This window comes from Carassius carassius, chromosome 22 (genome assembly GCF_963082965.1).
Source record: "Carassius carassius chromosome 22, fCarCar2.1, whole genome shotgun sequence".
Lineage (NCBI taxonomy): Eukaryota > Metazoa > Chordata > Actinopteri > Cypriniformes > Cyprinidae > Carassius > Carassius carassius.
The window spans coordinates 27,074,880-27,099,266 of NC_081776.1; the positions used below are offsets into that span (position 1 = coordinate 27,074,880).

Below are 24,387 nucleotides of genomic sequence, written 5' to 3' on the forward strand. Positions count from 1 at the left end.
GATACTTTGGATCCTCTTCAGTTTGCCTATCACCCTAATAGATCCACTGAAGATGCCATCTCTTACATCCTGCACTCTTCTTTCATGCATATTGACAGCAGCAATGGGAACTATGTAAGGCTGCTATTCATCGACTATTGCTTAGCTTTCAATACTATAGTCCCCATCAAGCTAGCTTTTAAACTCATGGACCTTGGCCTGAATTCTTCACTATGCAACTGGATTCTTGATTTCCTCTCTGGCAGACCTCAAGAGGTGAAAGTAGGCCAATACACCTCCAACTCTATCACACATCATGGTGCCAGGACAATTGTCTTTCTATAAGTGTGAGTAAAACTAAAGAGCTGATTGTGGACTTCAGGAAGAGACAGCAGCAGCCTTACACTCCTCTTATGATCAGTGGGACCCCTGTGGAGAGGGTGAGCAGCTTCAAGTACCTTGGTATAAACATCTCAGAGGACCTGACTTGGACTACCCACATTCAAACTCAGGTTAATAAAGCCAGGCTAAGACTGTACCATCTGCGTCAGCTGAGCTGAGTGACTTAGTGTATCTCAGTGTGGTATTGGAAAAGCTCCAGTCAAGGCTGCAGAGCCCTGCAGAGAGTTGTGCGCTCAGCTGAGCACATCTCAGGGTCTGCTCTCCCCTCTCTACAGGACATCTACCTCAAACGTTGCAAAAGCAGAGCTGTTAAAATCATTAAGGACACAAATCACCCTCGTAACTCTCTTTTCATTTTGCTGCCATCTGGTAAGTGCTTCCGCAGCCTGATGGCAAAAACTGAGAGACTTAGGAGGAGCTTCTTCCCCCAGGCCATCAGGCACCTAAACTCTAACTCAGTCTCTTAACCTCTACATGATTTCACTTAATTATCAGTAAGATACTGAATATACTGACATTGACACTTGCAGACAGTAATTTCTATATTTTTTATTTTTATTTAGTTTATTACCTCTGTGTAAATACCCTGTACAACCTGTTTGCACATTCTCCTCTTGTACATTCCTGCTCATCTTAATATTTAAACAGTAAAAACAGTAAAATTATTATTTACTGCAAACAGTAAAATAAAAAAACTTGAACAGTCTGGCTGCTTTTTCTTCTGTTATGGGCGTATTCAAGCCGCGCGCTTCAGTTTGAATCTGAATAGCGCGTTCGGCGCGGGGGCATGGTCACATTAGATATAATGAAGAGAGACTTGAAAAACAGACATCGCGTTGTTTTCATATGGATTACTTTATCACAGAATATCTGTTTTCGGCGGCACTTGTTCATTTTAATGACGTGTTTGTAAAAGAAGATCAGCGCAGACAAAGGCTGCAGACAGCGCACCTTGTTTGTTATCTTTATTTTATAAGTGCACAAAGTTTTGTTGTTATTATGTCTGTATCCAAAAAAAAGTAGACCCTTTACAGATTCGATTGATGTATTGCTCTTATCTGTACGATTAAAACTGAAAGTGTAATTTAAGTTCTTTTCGGGGGTTATCAGGAGAAAATGACTCAAAATGCGTATCCGCGTTAATCGACTCGAAAGGGTTAATAACTGACTTACATTTCACTGCTGGTCATATGCTCTTGAATCTTAAAACATTGGGCACTCTTGACCAGGTACAATATTCTGATTGTTTGCATCTTGTTTTCAATCCCATAAATAATAATGTACTCATTCTAATATAATTATATTGCAATGTCCTCATTCTAATATACAGGTCTCAATAAATTAGAATGTAATGGAAAAGTTCATTTATTTCAGTAATTAAACTCAAATACTGAAACTTGTGTATTAAATAAAGACTGAAGTAGTTTAAGTCTTTGGTTCTTTTAATTGTGATGATTTTGGCTCACATTTAACAAAAACCCACAAATTCACTATCTCAACAAATTAGAACACACAAGACCAATTAAAAAAAAAACCTTTTTAGTGAATTGTTGGATTTCTGGAAAGTATGTTAATTTACTGTACATGTATTCAATACTTGGTAGGGGCTCCTTTTGCTTTAATTACTGCCTCAATTTGGCATGGCATAGAGGTGATCAGTTTGTGGCACTGCTGAGGTGGTATGGAAGCCCAGGTTTCTTTGAAAGTGGCATTCTGCTCATCTGCCTTTTTTGGTCTCGTTCCTCATTTTCCTTTTGATAATACCCCATAGATTCTCTATGGGGCTCTGGTCTGGTGAGTTTGCTGGCCAGTCAAGCACATAAACACCCATGGTCATTTAACCAACTTTTGGTGCTTTTGGCAGTGGGCAGGTGCCAAATCCTGCTGGAAAATAAAATCAGCATCTTCAAAAAGCTGGTCAGCAGAAGGAAGCATGAAGTGCTCCAAAATTTCTTGGCAAACGGGTGCAGTGACTTTGGTTTTCAAAAACACAATGGACCAACACCAGCAGATGACATTGCACCCCAAATCATCACAGACTGTGGAAAGACTGTAGCCACATTAAAAAAGTTAACAGCTTAAGTCATTTGTGGATTAATGCGTATTAGAGATGTGAACCGTTTAAAACGATTCAGTTCAATTTGGTGAACTGAATTATTCGTTCGCGAACCGGATATCCAGACTGCTTTGATTTGAACTCACAAAAGACACGAAAGAGAAGACAATGCTGAATAAAGTCGTCATTTTTGCTATTTTTGGACAAAAATGTATTTTCGATGCTTCAAAAATTTTCTAACTGACCCTCTGATGTCACATGGACTACTTTGATGATGTTTTTCTTACCTTTCTGGACATGGACAGTATACCGTACACACAGCTTCAATGGAGGGACTGAGAGCTCTCGGACTAAATCTAAAATATCTTAAACTGTGTTCCAAAGATAAACGGAGGTCTTACGGGTTTGAAACAACATGAGGGTAAGTTATTAATTACATAAATTTGCTATCTGGGTGAACTAACCCTTTAATGTTTGCAACATAAGTTTCATTTTGAATATTTGTTTCTACCTTTTATGGAAGCTGTAAGGAGGAGGCTACTATTTTTATTGTTTTCACTGTTTGCTCTGATGTTGTGGCCAGTTAGGTGGTAAGTTAAAGTACTCTTTGGTTGTCAATTTGTTTTTTTCTGAGCAGCTTAGTTAATATTTAACTCCTCAGACTAGTGGTCTTTAAATTCTAAATATTGTTGCATCCTTTAAAAACTCCTAGACTCATATCGATATACCCAGGGACACTGAAATGTTTAAAGAATAAAACTTAAAACATCTTCCTGCTCGACATACTTTAATTTATCCAGTGAGCAGTTTGGGTCCTTTAGTTTTTCGGAGAGCAGCTTAACTCCTGAATCTCCAGGGTGATTATAGCTTAGATCCAGCTCTCTCAAGCATGAGGGGTTTGAAGTCACAGCTGAAGACAAATAACAACATCCCTCCTCTGTCACCATACAGCCAGACAATCTACAAAAACATAAAACAACAGTAAACATCACATTAGTTTGTTTGTTCTGTATATCACATTATGTGTTGTATCCTTTGCATATTTGTCATTCTGATCTTGTCAGTCAGGTCAAATGTGTAATATTCACAGAAACAGAACATACTTTATGAATATGTGCAATTAGCTTGTTTGGGTACTGAATATTTGATTATTACATTTTTAAAGAGGAGGAAGAAGCATAGAAACATATGCTATTCACACAAGCCTCATTCCTATTAACCCTCTGGAGTCGATTAACGCATATACGCGTTATGAGTCATTTTCTCCTGATAACCCCGAAAAGAACTTAAATTACACTTTCAGTTTTAATCGTACAGATAAGAGCAATACATCAATCGAATCTGTAAAGGGTCTACTTTTTTTTGGATACAGACATAATAACAACAAAACTTTGTGCACTTATAAAATAAAGATAACAAACAAGGTGTCAGCGCTTTGTCTGCGCTGATCTTCATTTACAAACATGTCAATAAAATGAACTGTAACTCAGTGAATACTCAACGAAGAGACATGAGAGAGATATCTATAGAAAGCTTGACATGTCTACTTTTAAACTAAACAAGTACCGTCGAAAACAAACATTCTGTGATAAAGTAATCCATATGGAAACAAGGCGATGTCCGTTTTTCACGTCTCCCTTCATTATATCTAATGTGACCACGCCCCCGCGCCGAACGCGCTATTCAGATTCAAACTGAAGCACGCGCGGCTTGAATACGCCGACAAAGAAAAAAACGCAGCGAGACTGTTCTTCAAGTTCTTTTTATTTTACTGTTTGCTTCGCGATGAGAGGAATAAGACATAATTCACCCCAAAAAGATGCGATGTGGTTGAGGATTTGAGAAATGGATTTCCTCAAAAAAAAAGAATGAAGCACTTTATTCAGCAGAGATCATAAACATGAGTAAGTCTCTTTTTATTTATTTATATACTTGTACTAGTTTTCACATAAAGTGTAAACATTTTACTAGACTTTTTCCAAACTATTATGAAGTTTCAATAACAATATACAATACTATACCATTCAAAAGCTTGATGTAAATAATATAAATGTAACTGTAACAAATGTAACAAAAATGGTGTTCTTTTAATTTATCCCCCCTAAAAAACCTGAAAAATATTCTCAGCTCTTTTCAACATTAATAATAATAATAATGATGATAAATAATAATAATAACAATAAATGTTTTTTGTTGTTGTTGTTGTAGAAAATAATATTGTTAAAAGGATTTCTGAAGGATTGTGGGACTGGAGTAATGAAGCAAAAAAATTGTTTGAAAGTCAGCTTTGATTGTTCCTAATAAACTGTTTAACTGCTCCCCCAAGTGGATATTAAATTATGTTGTGGGATAATTAAATATATTCTAAATAAACTACAAACATAAAATTATATAGATTTATTTTGTTCTCACATTCTCTCTTGTAACTCTTCCCTCTCAGTGGCACAGATGACTGAATGGCTCATTATGCAGCTCATTATGCAGGCCTTTGTCTTCTCAGGTGTAAATCATAATGATATTCATGATAGTTGACGCCTACTCGCATATGACTTTTACATTTTCTAAGACACTTTTTGTTGGTAAATCAATATATTATTTTCTGTAAGTGAGTAAACAAGATGATTTTCACATAATTTAGAAAGAAAAATTCTAGGCTACAAGCTCCAGTTCGCAAAAGTCCCGGGAACCATTGTTCTTTATGTGTTTTTTGCCTTATTCAAGTGTTTTAACATTTTTAGTTTTTCACTAACCACGCATAAATTTTTTTTCTCAAAAACACAATCATGTACATACATGCTGCTCACATAATATTATAGCCCAGTTTGTGCTAATTACAGTGAGATTAGACTTTGACATTTGTGCTTTTTTCAGTTTCTTATAAATATCTAAATGGGTAGTGTGGTGTATCGTGTGGAAGACAATAAACCAGACTGAGCAGAAACTACCGAACATGTCTTTACTCTGTTGTTTCAGTGAACAGACCCTCAACTACAGATGCCCCATTGGCTCAAATATCGTTTGCCAAACAATACTTAACACAATCACTGCCATTTCAATAATGACCCACAAGGTGGCAGCCTTAACCTGTAAATACACAAGTCTATAACAGGTAGAGCATGACAAAACTTCTCCAGGCCCCAAAAATACCCTTAGACTCCACAGGGTTAATGTGCTCATATGACGACATCCTCAGACCTCAGCATTAGTTCTCAATCATTTAACTGGTCAGGTTGGTTCAAGCATCCCTTCTGGCTGCAAATGACCATATTGAATATCATATTAATTTTAAATTTCTGGATAATGATTTTTAATATGGATAATAATTCCTTTGTTTACGTTTCAGTTCTTCAGCGACAGAACTGTTTGTGTCCGTTATGAAATAACTCACGGTCGGAAACTGCATCTTGGTAGTAAAAACACGGCATGGTTTTGCAGCGTACAGTGTCACAAACAGAATGAGACGATCCACCGGAAAAAAGAATGAATGAAAGACAGGCGAAAGATAGTTTATTTGAATTTGGCGAATTTTTGACGCACCTGTCAGCTGATGGAGGCGGAACTTATAGCGATCGCCTTTTCTTTGTTAGTTTTATTTTTCAACAGTTTTTATATATGTGAGAGTGTGTTTTATGTTTAATGTGAATGTATCTGCATGATTACCATCTGTTTGAGTGCAAATCACCCCAAATCAGCTCGCTATTACTGCATGATCACAGCTATCAAAGTGAACGCGTCTATATGAATAGAGAGAGTGGATTATTTACTTTGTGTTATTACCATCTGTATAAGTGGCTATCAGCACATCAGCACTTATTTGCATCGTAATTCATTGTAAACTATGCATTTCTAGCAATCTCAGGATTATCTGTAATTGGCAAACAAAGTTAAATCTTTTTTTATTTCTCTTATTATTGTTATTTTTCTTACTCAAATTATTCTTATTGTATTTTTCTAGTGCTCAAATAAATCACTTATATGATATCTAAGTTTCTGTCTAGCAGGGGCAGACTGGCCATCGGGAGCACCGGGACATTTCCCGGTGGCCTGATGGTCATTCTGGCCTGCCGGCTGCCGCTGGGCAGTCGATCGGGCTGATGTGCAATAGGCTGGTATGCAACTGCAAATTAATTGACAGACTTATGAATCTACAAATCAGGCGATCGTGGAGTGAAAATGACACCACCACATGACCAAACATCAGCGAAACACTGCCTAATTGGCTAAATCCATAGTCAGGCTTTATCTTAGAAAACTGCGCCAAAAAATGGAGCGTAAACTCAAAGGAGGAGCAGAGAGGGAACGTATAAAAATGAGAAAAGCCCTGGCCACAGATGCAGCAAGTTGCTGCAAAATCCCAGCCATGTTCACCAGTAAGGGAGCAGGTCGGTCAGAATTACATTTATATTTACTAGGGATGGGACGGTTCACTGAAAAAATCCGAACCACTCGGTTCACCACACACGGTTCGGCACACTCTGGGACCGCTGTTCAACATAAATCTGACAAAGCATCTGTAATATGGTTTAAATAAAGAACACATAAAACAAACAGGCTTCAGATAATATATGTTTCTGTTGATGCATGTGCATTCTGGATTCCCAGACATTACAACAACAGCGATAAAAAAAAATTTAAAAAAAGTGACAGTCTTATTAATCGATATATTAATCGAACAGCACCAACAAAGAATTCACTCACTGCTCTTGATTGAAAAGCTTTTGTAACTTTAATGAAGAATTATCTTTCATTTATAGTACAAAATGCTATGCAGTTTTACATTTGATTACTTTATTCAATTTTTGTACTTAAAAACTAATGTAAGACCTATATAAAAAAAACCTGAAAGGCAGGTTATTTTATTTGTATCTTTACTCTATTGTATTTATTTGTGCTGTTGCTTGTTGTTAGAATATTCTTAGTAATATATATATATATATATATATATATATATATATATATATATACACACACAGGTACCGAAACCGTGACTCTAAAACCGTGAAACAAACCGAACTGTGAAAAAGTTGAACTGTTACACCCTAATATTTACATAATCATTTGGCAGACGGACGTTTTCATTTAAAGCGACTTAGAATAGATAAAATCTATAAAAAAAAGATATATAAGATATATATATATATATTACAAATGTATATAATGATAGATGTTTTAAAAGAGCATCTTAATGACAAACTAGCACACTATTTTACATTTGGGGATACAGTATTTTTTTAGTGCCAAAATTAACCAGAAATGTATTTTACATTTCTAGCCAACAATATGTAGCCTAGTGTACAATGCTTATTTATTTTGAAGGTGACGAAGGAAGCAACAGTAGCACTAGCGCTACAAGATTTTGATTTATTTTTTAAGTATCACCCAATTCAAGCAACTGAAAGAGCCAAAGAGTTTAGTAGTCTGGTGGACACGTGAATTGGGTGGTGGTGACTGCAGCAACAGAGGTGGCCTGGGCTGGAGTCAAATTCCCGGCCTGATTTACTGTCCCAGTCCGCCACTGCTGTCTAGTGTTTTAGAATTGAAAAAAACTATGCAGTGGTATGTTTTTGGTACATAACAGAACTTGCATCTGTCTTACGAATGTACTGCAAATGCTCTAAAGAATGCTGAAGGCAAACAGAAATGAGATATACAGCTCTCTGCTTACAGCGCATTAGTCACGTTCATCAGGAAAGTAATTGAAACACACACAAACACACATTTTGACCAAATAATGCGTCAGTAATAGCGGTTCACGTCCATGATTTGGCACGATTGCGTTCACATCAGCAGCGAATCATACCCCAGTTCACATGAACCATACCCCAGACCCCCATTCTTAAATGGACTAAGGTATGGTTCACAGGTGTACACCCGAGTTCAGAAGACAGTGCTCACGTCAATCGGACCTGAGTACGCACCAAATTTGCTAGTGTGAAAGCACCCTGGGAGAAAGTTTACAACCCTTTGTTCTCAGGCATATGTTTTGCATATGGACTTTGATTGGATGTTTTATTAAAGATTCTGGTAACACTAATATCTTCCATGGGTATCAATGTATAATATAAATGAAAATTTAGCCATTAAAAATGCAGCCAAAAGATACCAAACATGGAATACCTGTGATCTCTGTTAACAAAAGTAAGCAATTCTAAAATGTTCATTTAAAAGAGTTTGTATCAATACATAAGCAAAACACTATAAGAGGAAAAATTATGAGATGGGGAAAATTGGGTACATGTCCCTACATTTCTCAAGTGGTTATATCAAGAGGGAGATAGATACAATTAGGATGGAATTTAGAGTACAAGTGTAGATTTGTCTGTTTCCACGTGATCTTAGAGTGAAAACTCTACATTTCTTTGAGTTGTAAAACAATTTTATCTTGATGTGTGTCTTTGTTACCATGGTAACCAGAGGCCTAATTCTCTCTATCACATCTTTTGCTTGTTGAGGAGTGTTATATTCCACTATTTATTAAATATAACAAATACTCCAGTGTCTGACTGGTCCAAATGATACAATTTTAATAATCAAAACATCATCTCTAATTAACTTATTTTATTTAAAAAAAGTTTATTATTATTAGTTTTTTTTTTTTTTTCAGAAATACTGTGTTCATTTTTCTGGTAAATAAATTATTTTTGTATATGATATGACAATTTCACGAAGTGAGTTCTAGAGATCATGTTCATATATATATTCATGTTCATGCAGCAGCGAATTGTGTAATAAATTAAACCATACATCTGCAGCTTTTATTCCCACAGACACGCAGAACATCCAGGATTCATATTTAAATGGTATTTTTGTGGTTTAATATTCACAGACACTAGTCCATATTTGAGTGTATTACTAGTTTTAATTTATTCACCAAAATTTGGCAAATTCTGTGACATTCTGCATTATACAGTAAATTCCATTTTTATTACTGGATTCCACGATCCTGTCCGTATTTTCAGCATCATGGAAATCCTAGGGCCCTACTTATGGTTTGTGGGTCCAGTTGTGATTTATTAAAGCAATGAGGTCCCGTTACGCTTTATATGGACCAACATAACAGTAATGCTTGAGGTTGAACTAAGCAGTTTATTATTATAAATTTTTTTTTTCATATTTATAGTTCATTATTAATACAGTTGTTTTATTTACTAGTGTAATTTCAGATGTTCCAGTCTGTTACATTTTCAAAAATAACTAAATGCTTAGTAACAATACAAAACAAATCTGATGTAATTTATGTAATCTACAGCTTGCTGTGCATTAAATGGAGGCAAAGAACCACCCAACGCACACGAAGATCTAGCATTCTGCCCACTTTAAAGGGGTCATATGATGCAATTTCATGTTTTCCTTTCTCTTTGGAGTGTTACAAGCTGTTCATGCATAGATAAGATCCCTAAAGTTGCAAAGACTAAATTCTCAAACCCAAAGAGATATTACAAACCCAAATCAGAAAAAGTTGGGACAGTATGGAAAACGCAAATAAAAAAAGAAAGTAGTGATTTCTAAATTTACTTTGACTTGTATTTCATTGCAGACAATATGAACACAAAATATTTCATGTTTTGTCTGGTCAACTTCATGTCATTTGTAAATATGCATCCTTTCCTGTCATTCAGACCTGCAACACATTTAAAAAAAAGTTGGGACAGGAGCAATTTAGGGCTAGTAAGGAGTTAAAATGGTTAAATGATGTGATTTGAAACAGGTGATGTCAACAGGTGATTGTAATTATGATTTGGTACAAAAGCAGCATCCAAGAAAGGTCTAATCCTTTAGGAGCAAAGATGGGCAGAGGATCGCCAGTTTGCCAACAAATACGTGAGAAAATTATTGAAATGTTTAAAAACAATGTTCCTCAAAGAAAGATAGGAAGAGATTTGGATATTTCACATTCAACAGTGCATAACATAATTAAAAGGTTCAAGGAATTTGGAGGAATTGCAGTGCGTAAAGGACAAGGGCGCAAGCCTACGCTGAACAACCGTGCTCTCCGATCCCTCAGGCGGCACTGCATCAAGAATCGTCATTCATCTATAAGCGATATCACCACATGGGCTCAGGACTACTTTGGCAAACCTTTGTCAAGTACCACAATACGTGGTTGCATCCACAAATGCCAGTTAAAACTGTGCCAAAAGGAAGCCCTATTTTAACAGTGACCAGAAGCGCCGTCGACTTCTCTGGGCTCGGAGGCATCTGGGATAGACCATCACACAGTGGAAACGTGTACTGTGGTCAGATGAATCAGTATTTCAGGTATTTTTTGGGAGGAATGGACGCCGTGTGCTCCGGACCAAAGAAGAAAAGGATCATCCAGACTGTTACCAGCAACAAGTCCAAAAGCCAGGGTCTGTCATGGTATGGGGTTGTGTCAGTGCCCTTGGCAAAGGTAACTTGCACTTCTGTGAAGGCACCATTAATGCTGAAAAGTACATAGAGATTTTGGAGCATAATATGCTGCCTTCAAAAAGACATCTTTTCCAGGGACGTCCATGCATATTTTAACAAGACAATGCAAAACCACATTCTGCACACATTACAAAGTCCTGGCTGCGGAGGAAGAGGGTACGGGTACTTGACTGGCCTGCCTGCAGTCCCGACCTGTCTCCAATAGAGAATGTGTGGTGCATTTTGAAGCGCAAAATGCGACAACAAAGACCCCGTACTGTTGCCCACCTTAAAACTTGTTTGCAGGAAGAATGGGACAAAATTACACCTGAAACACTTCATCACTTGGTGTCTTCAGTCCCTAAACGTCTTTTAAGTGTTGTGAAAAGGAATGGCAACATTACAAAGTGGTAAATGCTTTACTGTCCCAACTTTTTTTTAAATGTGTTGCAGGTCTGAATGACAGGAAAGGATGCATATTTACAAATGACATGAAGTTGACCAGACAAAACATGAAATATTTTTTGTTCATATTGTCTGCAATGAAAAACAAGTAAAAGTAAATTTAGAAATCACTTCTCTTTTTTTTTATTTGCGTTTTCCATACTGTCCCAACTTTTTCTGATTTGGGGTTGTATTTCTAAAAGACTGGTTGTAGGAGCCAAAATACCGTGTTTTATGCAAAGATAATTTGTTACATTTTTTTTGTATTTCTATGTGTTATTTAAGCTGACCCCATCTAGTGGCTCATGTGAAGATGCAAGGCTATACAGGAAGTGACAGTCTTTGACCTTTCGGTCTGACTCCATGTGTTGACCCAAGCTTCAATCTACTTTATATCTTTGCAATCCTTTACTCTATCAAGGATTAGTTTTTTCTCTGTTCAACTCATCTTCTCTATCCTCCGATTTATGTTTTTCTTTGAGTACAGCCAGCTTTGCTAAAATGGCCGCTCTTTCCGCTTCCACTTTTAGACTTGCAGAAGCAACTGAAAATGTTCTTGCTCTGGACTCACAAATGGAGACTTGAGATATGCTGTATTTAAGGGCCACTTCAATCTCCTGAGGTTTTGACCAATCAACTATGTGGACAATGGATTTGTAAAGACTGTCAGTGTCAAGCCTTTTTTTGTTCAGCCACCAAAGTGGATGTCTAGACAAAGTCAAAGTCACCTTTATTTATATAGCGCTTTAAACAAAATACATTGCGTCAAAGCAACTGAACAACATTCATTAGGAAAACAGTGTCAATAATGAAAAAATGATAGTTAAAGGCAGTTCATCATTGAATTCAGTTATGTCATCTCTGTTCAATTAAATAGTGTCTGTGCATTTATTTGCAATCAAGTCAACGATACCGCTGTAGATGACACTACACTGGTCACTGCCCTCCTAAAACACCTAGTTTAAACGTTCCCCACATGTCTACGTAACTGTGTGGGAAGATTTGCATAATGCCGTCCAAATGTTTCCATAAAGAAAGGTGTAACTTTTATTCTTGCTGTAGTATTTCTGCTGCTGTCGTTGCTGCAGCTGACGCCACCTCCATGTTGTGGAGACACCGTTTGTTCCATTGTGAAAGTGAAGCTACTTTGTTTGGCCTTCCAAAAGAGGACAAAACTAGAAATCAGTGGTTAAGTTGTATTTACAACACTGTTCCAGAACAGTTCCAGTTCACCCCAAATATTCAGATGTGTGCCGTGCATTTTATGGAGGACTGTTTCCTGAACCTACAGAGTAGTCTACAATGTGTCTGTGCTCAAAGGCTGTTTCTATAAAGTTGAGCAATTCCAACTTTGCAAGGACAGTATGGCGCTTCTGACTCACAACCTGAAAGTGCATTTTTTATATTTAAAGAATTTGCCAATGATGATTCAAACATGAGTTTTGAGCAGTGTAGAGTAGCGCTTGTTGTTTCTCCGATCACAAATGCAGACATGGTTTTATGTTTTCGCATTACTATATGTAACACATCACGTTAAAAGACAGTAAAAGTCATTATAATCAGTAATTATGTCCACACTGAATGCAACAAATGCCTGTAATAGGTTTTTTAATGTTTTTGTCTCGTTGCTCCATTACAGTATAGTAAGGGGTGTAACATTTCCGTCACACGCTTGAGTTATTCAGCCAATGAAAATGCACTGAATAGCTGGCCAATCAGCATACACCTCACTTTTATGTGTATAAAGTAATATGCATTGCTAAGAATTAATTTGGAAAATTTTAAAGACGATTTTGTCAATATTTAGATTTTTTTTTTCAACCTTTAGATTCCAGATTTTCAAATAGCTGTATTTCGGCCAAATATATATCCTAACAAACCATACATCATTGGAAAGCTTATTTGTTCAGCTTCTTGTTGTTTATTTATTCAGCTTCAGATGTATTAATCTGAAATTCCAAAAAATTTACCCTTATGACTGGTTTTGTGGTCCAGGGTCACAAATAATGTAGCAATTCAGTATGAAAGCCATTACCATTAGATTGACAACAAGGTTCTGTGCTCCTGGATGTTAGGAGCAAAGAAACATTTGAATACTGTCGTAGTTGAGAAAAAAAAAGTTGAATTAACTTTACAGATAATGTTCCCTTTTAACTTTGACTGAAATGTGTTGTTAAAACTCATAACTGGATAAAGCTCTTCCTGACCCCCTTCCCTGTTCACTTCATCTTCCAAATTTTACAGTAGGTCAGACTCCAGTGTTTCACTGCTGCACAGAAAGCTGGGATCTGAGGTCTTATGAAGTTGTGATGTGAACAAGAAAGGGCCTGAGATTACTTCAGTGCTGAAGAGGACCAAGAAAAGGACCAGGTTCTCTTTTGAGTCCACTATAATGTGAACACCATAAGATCACTTTCGGCTGGTTCACTTTACATGAAATAGGTTTGGATCTTTAAAAAAAAAGAAAAAAAAAATACTATATGTGAAAACACCCATAGAGTCATTTTCAGCACATTAGACAAACAATTAACAGTGAATCTGTACATATAAAAATATTAATATAAAATATTTAAATAATATTATTTGCAAATAGTTCAATGCATAACAAATATACATTTACAGTAAAATTACATTACTAATATGTATTGCTTTCTTATCTTTGCTTTCAATAAAAATATTTTTTTTATTATTTTACATTTAGCTGACACTTTTATCCAAAGTGACTTACAATTGCTATATATGTCAGAGGTCGCACGCCTCTGAAGCAACTAGGGGTTAAGTGTCTGGAGCAACTAGGGGTTAAGTGTCTTGCTCAGGACACATTGGTGTCTCACAGTTGATTCGAACCCGGGTCTCTCACGCCAAAGGCATGTGTCTTATCCACTAAGCCAACACCACCCCCATGAAGTATTTTCATGAAGTATATAAAATTATATATATATATATATATATATATATATATATATATATATATATATATATATATATATATATATATATATATATATATATATATATATATATATATATAAAATGAATAGCTTTAAAACTTATTGATGCTTCAGCAGATTTAAAAACTTAAATTAGCTTAAATTAGCACTTCATTAGCTGTTTAGAAAGCACTTGTCAGAAGAAACAGTCGAGCTACAAAGAAGGACAGCAGCTTGTGAGTGTTTTGCCTTGTTTTCTCATCAGACTAGTGTGTGATCGTCATTGCTAGGAAAGTTTTTGGTTTAAATTGTGTGTGTCTTACCCTGGTTAATACGTGCTGAAAGTGGCGCTTGGTTTTGCGTTTGCCTATCGCGGGACTGCCTGGTTTCGATCTGCTAAATAGTGAGGTGTGGCCAAAGCCAGTGAAAGTACTTAATTAGCTGTTTAGAAAGCACTTGTCAGAAGAAACAGTCGAGCTACGGAGAAGGACAGCAGCTTGTGAGTGTTTTGCCTTGGTTTCTCATCAGACTAGTGTGTGATCGTCATTGCTAGGAAAGTTTTTGGTGTAAATTGTGTGTAGCCATGTTTCCATCAACTTGTCAATCGAATTATCTGAAGTTCGGTAAAAAAAAATCATGCGAATAAAGCTGCTGAAAGTGTGTTTCCATCAAACGGCTTTAAAGCGAATAAAAACCTGTGCGTAATGACGTCACATGCTGTTTTGCGATCAAATTGGTATATCGAATTGATTTCAAACATTTTAAGGTGTTTCCATTCATTTTCGCATTGAATCGCACAACATTCTAGCAAACATTTGCGAACAAAGTTTTGCTAAACAAAATGGAGCGCGCCATTTACCAACAAATGAACAATATTGCACAAGTTATAATAGTGCTTATGTGCCAGCTGATAGCGACTTAGCAATGTGTTGATAACGTCGTTGTTTTCTTATTATAACTTGATATGATGATGCAGATGCACGTAAATCCCAGATGACAACGGAGGCGGCCTGTGGTGTGGGAACGACAGCGCTCCAAACAGTTCTGGGAGATCCTGGTTCAGAGACATTTTACGGAAAACCTTTTGGTTGAAGCATTTTCGGATGACCAAGACAACATTTGACCTGTTGTGTCATTTTATTGGCCCGTCCCTTTCCCCAGATGTCGCAAGCTCTCGCCCTCCGGTTCCAACCGAGAAGCGTATCGCCATTGCGCTCTACAAACTGGCTACATGCGCAGAGTACAGAGTGGTAGGCGAAACGTTTGTAGTCAGCAAAACCACCGTGCACTGGTGTGTTTACGCCGTGTGCAATGCCATACGAACGAGGATGATGCGAAGATATATATACCTACCTGGAGTGGATGAGGCGCATGATATCTCCTTGCGTAACTCCAGAGCGCACCTTGTGCCACAGGTGTATGGCGCAATAGACGGGACTCACGTCCCGATTAGACCCCCTGCTGAAGGCTACAGGGATTTTGTCAATAGAAAGGGCTGGCCATCAATCGTACTACAGGCTGTGGTAGACGATCGTTGCATCATAAGGGACATTTGTGTCGGCACTCCCGGTAGTGCGCATGACGCGGCAGTCTTCACCACTTCTGACCTGAACAGGTGCGTCTGTTTACCTTGGTAGATGGTACACTTAAGCAATCTCAGATTGAATGAAAATGGAATTCATATATTACGTTTCATTTCCACATTGATGTACAGTACAGGCCAAAAGTTTGGAAACATTACTATTTGTAATGTTTTTAAAAGAAGTTTCTTCTGCTCCTCATTTCCCTCCGGCACCGCTGCGAGACAACTCTCTTTTTTGACCCATGTATCGCTGTTTGAGCGCTTTCCATTTACTCCGGAGGACGTCCTACGGCTTGTTGTAACCTTTGTTGGCCATTTCCTTCGCGAGTTCCTGATAAATTATGGCATTTCTTAGATTTTTGCTATCTAAAATAGCCGTTATATTTTTCTCATAAATTAAATTTAAAAAGCATCTCGTCTCCTCGTTTGACCACTTACATCTGTCTTTGATACCCGCCATGTGTGCAAAGCGTTTGCGTTTGCGCTCAACTGGTTTGGGAAAAAAAAAAATCACGCGTGTGCAAACATAGGAGGCGCAAACAGAGCGGAAATAAACTAAAACTTCTTCCGGGTTGCAACCATAAAATGACCTAAAACTTAAATCGCTAATCATTATTTATCCGGCAAATAACGTTTCCATCAGCGTTTATCGCATAAGCCCTATATCGATCAAGATAACATCCGATGAGACCGACCGTATTTCATTTGAGTCGATTTTCACGAAATTCAATCGAATTTTACTGTTTCCATAAGGCATTTTTCATTCTATATCACATAATTCGGATAAAAACGTGTTGATGGAAACATAGCTTGTGTCTTACCCTGGTTAATATGTGCTGAAAGTGGCGCGGGACTGCCTGGTTTCGATCTGCTAAATAGTGAGGCGTGGCCAGCTGACTTCAATCACAGATAATCAGGCTAATACAAAAGCGCTAAGTTTCACCGCGGCAGCCCTCGTGTGAGCCCTCCTCGTGTGAAGACGGACGAGTGTAAAGACAATCGACTCTACCTGCGCGACTCCAGTGAGCAAGAATAAACATATGTTAAACTAACTGTCTGTGTGATATGCTTGAAGTGTTTTATATCTATGGATTTCATTGTAGCCAAGTAAAGTATTAGCGTTAATTTGAGAGGCTTAATTGATTAAATATGTTTTAGGCTACTCGCTGTTGGCTCGGCTGATTAACGTAAATCTTCATTTTAAAAAAAATGCTCCAAACATTTTTCTAAATTAACTTGATAAAGAAATGAAAAGAAACATAACACAAAACTGACCCCTTTTTTAATTGATGCAAATAGGGCAGGCTTCTGCTGTGTAAAAATATAAATAAATAAAAACACGGGCTCGTGTCAGACTCGGGCTGATAATTCTGATGAGCTGTCGGACACTGGTCGGGCTAGGGCCTGAGCGTCTCGGGCCAGGCCCGGGCTCGGGCCTAGATTTGAGGCCCGTGCAGGGCTCGAAGTTAGACTGTCATGTCAGTGTAATTATAACGGGTTGAATTATCAGATTATGAAAGTTATGAGGTTATGAAATGTTTTTTCTATGTTTGTTTTTCTATTGTCGACGTCAACTTCTCATTTTTTTTTTTACTAATGTCTAAAAATATAAATGGAAGGATAACCCAAAAAAGGCCCAAGGCCCGGCCCGGCCCGCATATGAGCTATAACGTGAAAATTGGCCTGAAGCCCGGCCCTAGGGGCATAAATAAGTCGGGGCCCATCGGGCTCGGGCTGAAATGCAGGGCTTTACCTCCGAGGAAAACATACTGGTGCTCTCCGGTGTTACAGTTTAACTGGTTACCGTGTTATCTGGTGACCAACTTCCTGGTTCAGGTCTCCGCTGCAGATGTGATGGAACGACCGCAGCAGATTCAGTGATTCTAAAAGCAATTATGAAAATAAACCATAGCAGAACCCTGACTACATTTTATGGTTTGTGATGCTAAAGAACATTTCATGACGTCTCAGACAACTGTAAATTTGTGGCTACTGTGGTTTAATTATAAACGCTATCGTTAACTCATATTTACCATAGTAAAATAATTTTCTTTGCCTCTTTATCTTTGTATACTGTAAAAACTTCAACCACATTGAAGTATGTTTTGGAGAAAAAAAAAATGTATAAAGGTTGAAATATTATATTAGAAGTTGTACTTAGATTTTTTTGTAAAGTTATCCAAAGGATTCATTAGCTAATCAAAAAAAGAACATCAGATAATTAAAATTAAAAAAAATAATTTTAATAAAAATAATCGTTTGAGTAGTCGACTAAATCGAAAAAAATAATCGTTAGATTAGTCGACAGAAAAAATTATCGTTAGTTGCAGCTCTACCTACACTATTATATGCTAACATATTAGCTCAACCTCAGAAGTAAAAAATAAAACACAAGTCCAGCACAGACTTGTTTGTGTCTGATAGCGAAAAGCAACTAATAGGAACAGTGTTAACATAATGCCCTTCACTCATTCACTTTGGAGTAGTGACGTAATGAGAAGCCAACCAGTAAAATTTGTTCACCTTTTAACGTGAAGCGGGGCTGGACTAGCATTGTTTGTGGAAGTATATAGTATTGTCCACACAAAGAATTTGTTAATTTCACTGAAAAAGAAAGCAACTTTGATAGTTGTTATAATGGCATGCAGACGAAATCTGAGTTTTTCTACTCCAATGGGTAAAGTTGACCAACAGGCAACAGTGAGTCCAGCCAGCGCAAATGATTGACGGACAGAATGCTGTAACGTGGCATGTAACTTCTAAACTGGATTCCATTTGCAAAGTTCAACAACTCTACAGCATCTCAAAGCACTTAGAGACTATTAGAAATGCTGCAGAGGACAGAGGAAGAACACGGAAGTAATCCAAAGAGGATTAAACAGGCACATAGTGTAACTATCATGGTAAATATAATTAAAGATGTTAAAACAGCTATTGCGTGGATGTGAAAACTATGTATCATGCATTCCAATGATTGTTTGATCTGATGAGTCTTACAAAATGATGTGCTTATCATCAGATAAAATCCTGCATGTCCCGTGTTATCTAGGGAAGGTGATAAAATTCATTTAAAACTTTAAATGTAGTCTTGATAATGATTTGATAGAGTTGATCATGCTCAAAAAGATAAAAAGTTATAGGCACTGAAGTGCCTTGAAAAAAAAAGTACCACACTGATTTTTTTTTTATTTCATATAGAAATACATGAAATCAGTCCTGGATCAATCCAGAAAATATATGGATTGAAGGTCACATGTCTCATGAGATTCTATTTCAAATCTGAAGATGCCATGAAAAATTTGATTCCTGCAACCATTTATCCCCTCCCCCAACCCAAATGTAAATATTTACCAAAAAAAAATGTATCAAATGTATTGAAGGGTTCTACAAACTATTTTAGTCATTAAACAAACCACTGCATAGTTTTTTCAATTATAAAACAATAGACAGAATCATATGCATCATATAAGTGATTTATTTGAGCACTAGAAAAATACAATAAGAATAATTTGAGTAATTTGAGTAATAATAAGAAATAGTAAAAAAAAATATTACAGTACATCCTGAGATTGCAATAAAAACATATTGATGGCCTTAATACAGATGGTAATCATGCAGATAAAGCCACATTCCCCACAAAACACACACACACATATATGCAAAATGTTGAATAAGAAAAAAAAAGCCAATCAGACAACATGTGCGTCACAGCGGGCATCACAAGCCGTCACGAGAGAGTGCCAGAATTTAAATATACAATATTCCACTTATCTTGGACTTTTTTTTATTGGATGGTCTCATCCTGTTGGTGACACTATATGTTACAAAACCATGCTGTTTTTTACCACCAAGACGCAGTTTTTGAGCATGAGTTATTCCAAAATGGACACAAACAATACTGTGCCTGAAGAAATGTGATGTAAACAAAATAATTACTATCCATATTACAACGTTATTGCTTCATTAGACTAAAAGTGCTCTATGAGATGTCGTTCAGTCGACCCTCACCTTTCTAACTAAACTGGGATTTACAGCTGTGGATGGTGTTTTTGACTCGTTATTGCAACGAATCTGGTACGTACTGATCAGTGATACGTGGGTTGATCCAAAATGAGCAGGTGCCTGTGGTCACCCACGGTTGCCCGCAGTTACGAGTCATCCAAAAAAACATTTTTATGATATTCGGGTCGCGGTCAGTCGGGTCGTTTTAAATTAAGATACCAATTAAACCTTTGTAATTTATATAGTACTAGACACAATTTTGAAATACATAGGCCTACACTTTATTGGCTGAATAACTGGCGCGAAGATGACTCACAAGCTCAGTCTGCAGGTAGAGATGGAGGCGGCGAGAGAAAAGGTGAAGATGCTGTTTTTGGTAAAACATGATTTTGACGACTTCATTAAGTTTTTTTTTTTTTTTCTTTTTTTAAAGATTTTTTTTGTATAAATTGTATCTTAATTTTGATCAATGTTTTATCAATCAATTGCCCGTATTTTATAAATAAGAAGCAAATATATAGCAGACAATGTAATGAGGCGCTGGCACGATCACTTGAATTGCATGTGAACTGGAGGACGCCGAAACTCAGCTTGTGCCTCACAGATTTGAGAAATATAGGCTATATATTACAGAAAGCTTGAAATGTCTACTTTTAAACGAAAATATTAAAACCAAAACAAATAGTCTACTCTCTGATTATGTAATCCATAGGAAATGTGCATTTCTCTTTGGCGTGGCAAGTCCGCATCGTCAACTTCATCTTTGCAGCGACACAGAAAACACCAGTTTATTACTAAACAATTAAATTTCTCCTTACATATTTTCGAACCAGCAGGCCATTCTGGATTGAGCGAGTCTCCACGGAATGAGCGAGCTGAGCGAGATATTCAGAAATGAGAGAAATGCGCTCTCCGCTCATGAGCTCTGATCGGAAAAAAACCGAACCTCACTGTCTGCTGAACAGAAACATCAAAACAGACATAGCCAGACTAGACTATTTTAGAACAAACTATGAGCTTATTGACGATTGTATTTAATAATTCTTGACAAAATTTGAATATATGAAAGAATTTTTTGTTTGTTTGTTTGTTGTTGTTTTTTTTGCCTAGTTCCTACGTCTATGGCCCAATGACGCTATGATGAGTATTTACTACTTTTAAAAAATGCGGCTCAGGAAGCAGGTCAGGTACAATATTTTCTTTTCCTTTTTTTGCGGTCCGAGTTGCGGGCGGGTTAGTTGAAAACGTCGGTCGGGTGTGGGTTATTAATACATTGACCCGCGCATCACTGGTACTGATAAATAAAATAAAAATAATTCAAAACTACAGCCAGGTGGCGCAAAGCGACAGATTGCGAACTAAATGTAATTGTAAAATGAGATAAAATGAGTAAGTAAAACAACAATAACATTATGATATAACATAGTAACATCTTTAAAAACCATTAAAAAATTTACAGCAAGTTAATTTCAAAACATAGGATAATCTTAGGCTACAGTCTACTCATAAAAAATTTAAAGAAAGACCTTTACACAAAGGATCTTATGCATGCTATTGTTATTAAACAGTCATTAAATATAAGGCCTAATAAATATATATATATATATATATATATATATACACGGATAAAAAGCTAAATGTTTTCATTTCAGTTGATTCTTGGTTTAACCCCTTACCAGTCCCAGCCCCCCCAACCCCTCCCCCCCCCTTTTTTTGGCATGGAGACAGAAATGACATACCCAAAATAAAAAGGTTTCTGCTCATGATTCTTTCTAACTAGATACATAATCAACATTTGTTCACAAAGCTGACACTTCAAAGTTTACTGTTCAGGAATCAGAATCACTCAGACTGTTACGATAATAGAGATATATAAGCTCAAATATAAAAACAAAAATAAAAATATTAAAAACATTTTTTAAATGTATTAAAAAAAATTTTTATGTAAGATATGAGTTTAGAAATACAGTGTAGCTATAGCCGCAAGTCTTTCAAAACCTCATAATCAAAAGAAATTTCATAATCTAATATGTAAAACTGTGAATTTTATGAAATATTTTCTAAGGACATGTCATATGTGTTTTTAGAGAAGGCTAATCAGATTGATTTATGGCACTTGTCATCTCTGTAAGATCTCACATGTAAACACTCATGTGTGCTTTGTCTGTGTTTTTGGCTTTGAAAACTCCCTGATTCATGGTTCTATTGTTCTCACGAAACTAGTCTTTCACACCTCCGCCATGTATGTCACATTAGCCGAATTATTCTTTTATCATTATTCTTTTGTTTTTATTCCACCTTTATCAGCTTTTTTGTGGTATTTCAATGTTTACAAAGCAGCAATCTCACTTCAGTCTCAGTATGCATTTACCCCTTATTTATCAAAAGTCTTACTATAAAAATACAACAAAACATTTTCTTACGACCTTACGTGAATTATTGTGACAGAAATGCATTATGAAGAAGAAATGCACCTGCTATTAGTAGCATTAGAGCTAACGTTAGCATCAAGTTACATCAGACAATTTATTAAATTATTAGTACACTTTTACTCAAAACTCACTTAAAACACCGATCGAGCGTTTGTAATAACTTCCTTTTGCAATCATGGGTGAAATTTGGTCGTTTACTATTGTAAAAATATGCTATTTGTCGCCTTTTTCATCGCTGCACAAGTTAGCATTTCCGATGTACATTTTTTTTTTTTTTTAATAAAAATGCCCCAGATCTCAAGAAAATCTCATACCAAGCTTTTCTATTGTAATCACGGGTTTATTATTCAGATATTTCGTGTGTACAGAGGTGTTTCAGTGTTGTTGTGAGCAGATATGAACCAGGAAGTGTTCACGAACCATGTGACACAATCTGACGCTGTCTGGTTTTGGGACTGTCACAGCTCGAGTACACGGAAGCAAACACACAGAGACAGCGTTGGGAGAAGCTATTTATCATCAGATCGCGTAAATCAGTGGAAAATGAATAGAAATTATGATTCTGTCTGAAGAAATATGAAGTAAACATCAGTAAATATATCCATATATCTCCGCTGATATTCATCTTTGGTCTATAAATCCTTATTGACGCGGTTCAATGAGTCTGTGAACACAAATAAACCGCTGCTGATGTGACTGAATATGAATGAGTGGTGAATTTCTGTTCAAAATGTGGCATACGGATTTATTATTTTGCACTCCTGACATAAATTACTAAATAACTGTCACTGCAACAATGTTTTATCAAAACAAGCTAGAGTCTTTAAACTTTCAATTGATGCACAGTTTGTCCAGATCAAGTAAGAGAGTGATGTTTAACGTGCTGTGAAAGTGAAACAATAATAAACTGGGGCCGTCTGCAATGCTTGAACGCAAAGGGGTTAAAAAATCTTCAGGTTTAATATGCAGAGCGAAAAGAGAACAGTCCAGCATGTAGCAATAATTATTATTAACTCTGTTATTATTCTTGATTTTTCAAACTACTGACAAGGTATCTTTATTTCATACCCGCAGGTAAATTTGTTTTGCAAATAGAAGAATTCGGTCATCCACAATAAAACATAAAAACATAAAACAGACATAAAACAGGCTACACCATGACACATACACATCCTCTATCCAAGTTAACTATGAAATACTAAAACATCTATCTTACTCATATTATTTAAAAATTAAATTGCCACTGGAACAAGAGTATTTCTGTACCGTCTAGTCTTCCATCTTGAAGCCACAAACCGACGATCAGAGGGAAGTAACTGAAAGTCTTTCCTTAAGGGATGCGACCGATCATTCAAGATAACACTTGCTTTCCGGTGCAGCTGATTTGTATAAATATTTCCTGAATTTCGTTGATTTACTCCAATTATCCTACTTTCCCATTTAACAATTTGGTTTAAGGAGTTCTTATTCTTCACTGACAGGCTTCCATACCACACCACAATGGAAAATGAAATAATAGATTCAATAAAAGTATAATAAAACAAAGTCAGCATGTGTCTATCAATGTTAAATTTAGCAAGTTTCCTAAGGCCACTCAAATGTTGATGACCCTTTTTGCAGACCATTTCACAATTCAACTCAAATGACAGTTTTGGATTTTTGAAATTTTAAATTATGCCTTTACTGTGTGACCAAAAATTTTGTATTTTCTGTTTCAGCAGTTTGATCATGCTGGAGCCTCATGCGCACATATTCATTGGAAACAGTTGCCATCCATGCCATCTCAGGAACCACACTTCAATGGTTTGAGTCTTACCAATCAGATAGGTCCTTCAAAGCATCTTGGAGAGGTGAGGTGTCCAAGACACAACATCTAACTACTGGGGTGCCTCAGGGCTCAGTTCTTGGACCACTTCTCTTCTCTGTCTACATGGCATCATTAGGTTCTGTCATTCAGAAACATGGCTTTTCATACCACTGCTATGCTGATGACACTCAACTCTACCTCTCATTCCATCCTGATGATCCGACGGTAGCTACTCGCATCTCATCTTGTCTAACAGACATTTCTTGCTGGATGATGGACCATCACCTTCAACTCAACCTGGCCAAGACAGAACTGCTTGTGATTCCAGCAAACCCATCGTTTCATCACAATTTCACCATCAA

The 24,387-nt window shown here is 36.7% G+C and overlaps 1 protein-coding gene across 1 annotated transcript in view; it reads right to left on the reverse strand.

Annotated features, from left to right (window-relative positions):
- LOC132099265 (uncharacterized) overlaps window positions 1-16,244 on the reverse strand; it is a 60,631-nt gene extending 44,387 nt beyond the window's left edge. The window contains exons 1-3 of the mRNA XM_059505703.1: window positions 16,223-16,244; window positions 15,556-15,670; window positions 3,224-3,397 (exon numbers count right to left, since the gene is read on the reverse strand). Coding sequence (XP_059361686.1) covers window positions 3,224-3,397; window positions 15,556-15,670; window positions 16,223-16,244 — 311 coding nt within the window. The remainder of the gene's footprint in view (window positions 1-3,223; window positions 3,398-15,555; window positions 15,671-16,222) is intronic.
- Between the last annotated feature and the right edge of the window lie 8,143 nt (window positions 16,245-24,387).